Source organism: Mercurialis annua, linkage group LG1-X, assembly GCF_937616625.2.
Source record: "Mercurialis annua linkage group LG1-X, ddMerAnnu1.2, whole genome shotgun sequence".
Classification (NCBI taxonomy): domain Eukaryota; kingdom Viridiplantae; phylum Streptophyta; class Magnoliopsida; order Malpighiales; family Euphorbiaceae; genus Mercurialis; species Mercurialis annua.
Window position 1 is genome coordinate 43027577 of NC_065570.1, and position 6689 is coordinate 43034265.

Genomic DNA, 6689 nt, shown 5'->3' on the forward strand with positions numbered 1-6689 from the left:
TGCCTATCTTCGAGCATCATGCCTCCGGATCTATCCCACCATCAAAAGAAGAAATTTTTGAGCGATGTGAAACGATTTTTGTGGGATGAGCCCTACCTATTCAAGATATGTGGAGATGAGATAATTCGGAGATGCATACCATTGAAAGAAATGATGCCAATCTTGAGCCATTGTCATGAAGCGGATTATGCCGGGCACTATGGGTCATCAAGAACCGCCGCAAGAGTTCTTGAGAGTGGTTTCTTTTGGCCGACCCTATTTCGTGATGCCAAGGACTTTGTGGGGCATTGTGATCGTTGCCAAAGGGTTGGTAACATTTCAAAACGAGATGAGATGCCATTGACCTCCATTCAAGAAGTGGAGATATTTGATGTTTGGGGGGTAGACTTCATGGGGCCCTTTCCAATGTCTCATGGGAAGCTCTTCATCTTGGTATGTGTGGATTACGTGTCAAAATGGGTAGAAGCGGAGGCTTTGCCTACAAACGACGCCAAGGTTGTCCTAAGTTTTTTCAAGCATCTCGTGAATCGTTTTGGCACTCCGAGAGTCATCATAAGTGATGGGGGGGTCCCATTTTTGCAACCGACAATTTGAAGCCTTAATGAAGAAGTACAACGTACATCATCGGGTTGCAACTCCATATCATCCCCAAACTAGCGGGCAAGTCGAGGTGTCAAACCGTGAGTTGAAGAGAATATTGGAAAAGACGGTGAATGGGTCCCGAAAGGATTGGTCCTTAAAGCTAGACGATGTTTTGTGGGCATACCGGACGGCTTTCAAAACACCGCTTGGTATGTCCCCTTTTTGTATTGTCTATGGAAAGGCGTGCCACTTACCGGTAGAACTAGAGCAAAAGGCTTATTGGGCCATTAAAAAGTTGCATTATGATTTCAAGGCGGCGGGTGAGAAGCGCATGTTACAACTCAATGAATTGCATGAAATCCGATTCAATGCTTATGAGAATGCTAAGCTCTATAAGGAGAAAACAAAAAGGTGGCATGATGCTCATATTTCACCCAAGACTTTTGAGGTGGGAGCCTTTCTGTTGCTTTACAATTCAAGGTTGAGATTGTTCCCGGGAAAATTGAAATCTCGGTGGAGTGGGCCTTTCAAGATCCGGTATGTAGCGAACCATGGAGCTTTAGAATTGGAGAATCAAAAGGGGGAAACGTTTAAGGTCAACGGACACCGTTGCAAGCCCAACTTGTGACCTTTGACGGATCAAATAGGCGAACAAGTCTATCTCGCCCCTCCTTTGTAAGTCTCATGTGCAAGAACAGTCGAGCTTTCGACTTGAAACAAGCGCACTCGGTAGGCAATCTCGAGAGGTTCGATTTTTAATCCTTGTCTTTTGATTTTCTTAGTTAGTTAATCTTAGTGTTTTAGTTGTATTTTTGAATTTTTGTTGTTCGATCTTATGTCGGGTGTGTTGTTTGTGTTGTGTAGGAAAAAGATAGAAAAAATTCAATTCCTCTCAGTTATGGGTGTCTCGATCGAGACAGTCATTGAAAGAACTATCTCGATCGAGACAAGAGGAGAAATCGAGGCAGTAGCTATTGGGCTACTAGTGTCTCGATCGAGACACACACCAAACCCAGGTGTCTCGATCGAGACAATCATTAAAGAGGGGGATTGAATTTGGTTCAAACACAAGCACATGGATTGATGAGGTGGCACGATCCTAGCCATTCTTGAGAAACACAAAAGACATGGATTGATGAAGTGGCAACATCTTGGGCTTCCATTTTGAAATTAGAAATTTTCCATAAAAGCTCACCCACCACTTCATCTTCTCCATCTATCTTAGCCATTTTTAGCAAAATCAAAGCTTCTTCATCTCTCCTCCAAGAAAATTCGGCCACCCTATTGCCACCACCAAACTTCAAACAAAGTACGTTTTCGGATACCCTTTTCATCGTTCTCATTATGGTCCGAACCGCTAAGTCTGTTAAAGAAGCTTCCACCGCCACCACCAATGCCGCCACAAGCTCAATTCCTCCCACTCAAGAACAACCAATACCCAAGAGAGCTACTCGCAAGCAATCTGCCCCCGGTGCAAGAAAATTCGGACCGAACACTCCCGAGGCCCTAACAAGACGTTTTGAAACTCCATTCCAATGTCGCTCGGTAAAGGAGAGGGAGACATACAAAAAACTCCATGCTAGGGGTATTGTCAAGCCGTTCAAGATTGATTGGAAAGCTATGAGGGATTTGGGGATTGAAGCGGATGTGAAAAGACACTTGGATGTGTTGGGTTTGCGTCACATGGCGGAATTTCCGCATGATTATGTGGAGGAATTGACATATGAGTTTTTCTCCACCATCAAAGCCGGAAAAGAGGAAGGTAATATCATCTTCCGACTTAGGGGAAATGAGTGTGTTTGTAATACTCACAACTTGAGTGTGAATTTGGAGATGCGGGAAAAAGGGATGAATACTATGCCGGACGATTTTGATGCAGATGTTGTTTGGAAGAAATTATCGGATGAGGACTTCTATGATCCTCACACCTCGAAGGTGAATGAGGTTAAGGACACCACTATTGTGGTGGTCCTAAAATGGTATGGACATTCGTTCATGGGGCGTAATGAATACTCTAAGGTGGAAAAAGAGGATTTGCTTGCTTTGAACTCCATTTTGCATCCGGAAAATGAAGACATCCGGCTAAACCTTTCATTCCGTTTGAAGCAAATGCTATTGGAAGTTCCGACCAACAAAACAAAGAAAGTGGGGTTTGGATGGATGATTCTAACACTTCTAAGGAATTGGGAGCGGGGCCTCACAAATGAGGATTTGGCGCCATGGGTTGTTCATGCTCCAAGGCGGCTTGGGATCGATCATTTGAAAGCAGCTTCTTATGTGCATGATGGGGAAGTGGTCCCCTATTACAAGCGTGCTAGTTGGATTAATAGACATGGAGCCGATGCGGCGTTTAGAGTTGAATTTCCAAGTACGGGTCAAGAAGAGGATCAACCGATTGCTCGGCCGGCTAAGGAGCGTGTGAGGAGAAAGGGAAAAGAAAAGGTGGGAGAAATGTCTCAACCCGAGCAAGCCACCGAAGGGGCCGAACCCGAGCTAGGGGGTGCTCAATGGTCGACTTTTAATTATCGCTTCAAGGAATTGGCGGAGGAAAACCGCCGGGCTTGGGAGGAGTAACGATTGATGCTAGAGCGAATGGAAGCGGCACAAAGGCGTGGAATGGCGAGACTCGAATACAAGCAAGAGCGCTTGAGAGCGAAGATGGACCGCCAAGATGAAAATTTCCGCAACTATGTGAATGGCTCGGGAATTCAATGGATCGACACTCCACCTCAATCCCCCGCCACCCTGGAATTCGACTAGCGAGATTTGCTTTTTCTAACTCTCTCATTACAATTTCTTGCTTTATTTTATATTTCTATGCTTTAGGGACTAAGCTAGAAATAGTGTGAGGAGGGTTGTGAAATTGTATCTCGCTCTATATTTATCGCTTTATGTTTGTGTGTTTCCTTATGTTTGTGTCGTTTGTGTCGTTTTGAGTCTAGTTGTTGTAGGATGTTTGAGTCGCGTCCACTAAACTCTTGTACCAAGCTTGAAATGTTGTTAGTGAAGATTAGTGAATTTGGCAATATCTTGAATTGCATCAACTTTTACTATCTCTTGTACTTAAATGTCATAATGCATATGTCTAGCCTAAACAACTATTCTTGATGCTTGCTTAATGAATTGTGATTGGTATGACATGTTGCAAAGAAATAGGGGTGAAATTGACCTTTAGTTGTTGATTCTTGAAAATGACGGTTTAACTTAATATGGATGCATGATTTGCGGTAATTTTGAAAAATTCGTGTTATCTTAATTTTGGGCATAATCTGGCATGAGAACATAGGAATTGAGCATAAGGAATAACACCACATTTATTTTTGAGCATTTTGAGCCTAATTGATTATTGTGAGTGTCGTTTTGTCAGAAATTCCTAGAATTTGCTCGGTGTCCATTCAAGATTGCATGGTTGAGTGATTGATAATTAGATGAGTGTGGTATTAGGTGTAACCATTTCTAAAGACCACTTTAAAGCTTACCTTTTACCTCTAGATAGCCAATTTTGGGCATAGACCTTTGTTGATATTTCCACATTCACATCATAATCTGTTCTTCAATTTCCACTTTTAATCACCCTAACTTGACTTGAGAACTAGTGTGAGGAGGAGAGGGTATTAGCTTGATGAAAATGAAGAAGTGTGAACTTGAGCTCCAAAGACAAAAATCTACGCCTAAGGAAGAAAAAGAAAGAAAAAAATTCAAAAAGAAAAGAAAAAGTGAGAAAAGAAAAGAAAAATATAAAAATAGAAAGTAAGAAAAGAAATAAAGGCGTTAGAATGAAAAGAGAAGTTCAATTATGCTAAAAAATCCAAGCTAGCCTAAAAACTCGATGTTAATGTAATAACTAGTTTAAAGTCAAGTTTTAGCCTAAATTATCAACTTTGACCTACCCCGACCCTTGGCCACGTTACAACCCGTGCAAAGTCCACATGATAATTGTCAAACACCGAGCTAAGTAGTGGAGTTTAGGACTATGAGCAAACCTATGGGAATTTCGTGTATTGTGTGCTTCAACTCTTTGCTTTAAACATTTATGTTGTGAGGACTTTATTGCCTTTGTTCAATGCCTATGTTGGATTTGCCATAATTTGCCCAATACTTGCTTGACCAAATATTCGCATGTCCCGTGGATGATGGCGATAGCTTGACTATTCAAATTGACAATAGACTAATGCAATGGTATTCTCTTTGTCTTCGGAATATGTCATTACAATTTCAATTGCTCATTTGTTTGCATTGCCTCTAGTTGTTGATGTTAGACATTTGCAATAGTTCATTCTTGATTCGGAGTTTGATTGTTGATGCTTGTTCATTATTTCCAAGTTGCAAAGAGTAAGTTGTGGTTCGATGCATTTCTTGCTTGAGGACAAGCAAGGTTTAGTGTGAGGAGGTTTGATAGGAGTAAAATACTTCTATTTACTAGGGTTGTTCTAAGCACTTTTATGCCATATTCATAGTGTTTTGAGATGATTTGAGTACTTTATTACGTGCTTTACCTTTTCAGGGCATTTGAGTGTTTTTATTGCGGTTTTGGCTAAGGGAAGCGAAATAATCGTCAAGGAAGCAAAGAAGCGAAATCTTCGAGAAGCTAGAAGCTTGTCTCGATCGAGACAGACACAAGAGGAAGTGTCTCAATCGAGACAAGGCCAAGAAATCAGGCAGTAGGTTTTGAGCTACTAGTGTCTCGATCGAGACACACTCCTTTAATGAGTGTCTCGATCGAGACAAGGGATAAATAATGGGCTCAGATTTCGAATTTTAAAGAATCAAGACTTAGGCCCACTTCCTTATTTGGCCAAACACTCATGTAATATGATGTCTTTTATTTCGTTTTTGGGTATCTCTATTTTAGGTCATTACCTTATTGTTGCAAGAATCAACTAAAAAGTAGATAGAATTTCCTTTTGCTCTAGAAAATATTTCTAGTTATAGTGTTCTTGATACTTTTCCAGATTTTGGGATTTACACCCACTTTAATGCAAACTTTTATGATTCAATCTTCATTATCTTGTTTATGCTGGTGTTCTACTTTCTAATTAAGATAATCTATCCTACTTTCATTATGCTTATTAGTTATTATCTTGTGATTAGTGCTAAATTAAATATGGTTGGCTAAACTCTTTGTTTGGGGGTTGTTAATTTAGATTGTTAGTTGATTGGGATTGGGTTTGTGATTGGCTTGTGTTTGTTTTGGCTATGTGTTCTTAATGCCTAGGTTAGTGTAATCTGTTAACCTAGAATTTTGGTCTAATTAATCATGCGAGAGTCAATTAATTAGACGGAATTGACTAATCACGAACCTAGGACCTAATCACGCGAGGGCGGTTTAGGGAATAGGTGGTCCTTTAAGTTTGCTTGATTAATTGTAATTTGCTAGTTTAGTCGATAACTAATTACGCTAGGGCGATTTAGTTATCGGTTAATTAGTTCATTGCAATTTTCCTAGGTTTAGACTCGAGAGAGCGAAACTTAGGGCTTTCGAACAGCTTGACCCAAAACCGGCGCCATTCAACAATCCCGACTCCTAGGATAATTCCAACTTAAGCTAGCAACCCTTGAACTTACCTTTATTATTGTTTTACTCTCTTAAATATAATTGATTGTGAGTAGTTGTTTGTTAAATTGAGTTTTTTTATTTAATGAAGTGTTGTAGTTGTTAATTAAATGAAAACCAATTGCTTTTCTATTGCTAGACGAATTAGGAATTGAAAGAAAATCATTCTCGCTCAACCACTATCTCAGTGGGTACGATCACTCGGACTTAAAGTCCACATTATTACAAGTTGTGAAGTAAAATTCTCAACAATGCACAATAAATGAAGTAAAAGTTTAATTGAATGCTTGTACTTGTTGTTGTTCTTAGAGTGTCTAATCACATAAATGTGGTGGTTGTGGGGTATTTATAACCCCCAACAACTCTCCTCAAAGTCATCTGGAAAGATGACAAAAATTGTGCTAGAAGCAGACAGGTCGCGCCTGTGTTGGGTATATCGCGCCCATGACCTTTAGTTCCAAAGTAGTCCTCCAATAAGCTTGAGCCAAGTGTCAACACCTCAATGGGGTGCTCAAAAATAGTCGTTGGGGCTCCAACGGTCATATGTGTTGTC

The 6689-nt window shown here is 40.5% G+C and overlaps 1 protein-coding gene across 1 annotated transcript; it reads left to right on the plus strand.

Moving 5' to 3' along the window:
* Nucleotides 1–601: 601 nt before the first annotated feature.
* LOC126670305 (uncharacterized) lies at nucleotides 602–1636 on the plus strand. The gene is made up of 2 exons (XM_050364006.1): nucleotides 602–1119; nucleotides 1447–1636. Exons 1-2 carry the CDS (start codon nucleotides 602–604, stop codon nucleotides 1634–1636), a joined length of 708 nt encoding a protein of 235 aa, XP_050219963.1.
* Nucleotides 1637–6689: the final 5053 nt, after the last annotated feature.

Excerpts from the sequence above, each read along its gene's own strand:
- LOC126670305 (XM_050364006.1), top strand. The coding sequence starts at position 602 with ATGAAGAAGTACAACGTACATCATCGGGTTGCAACTCCATATCATCCC. Across the intron at positions 1,120-1,446 it reads AGTGGGCCTTTCAAGATCCG|GAAAAAGATAGAAAAAATTC; the intron begins GTATGTAGCGAA and ends TGTGTTGTGTAG.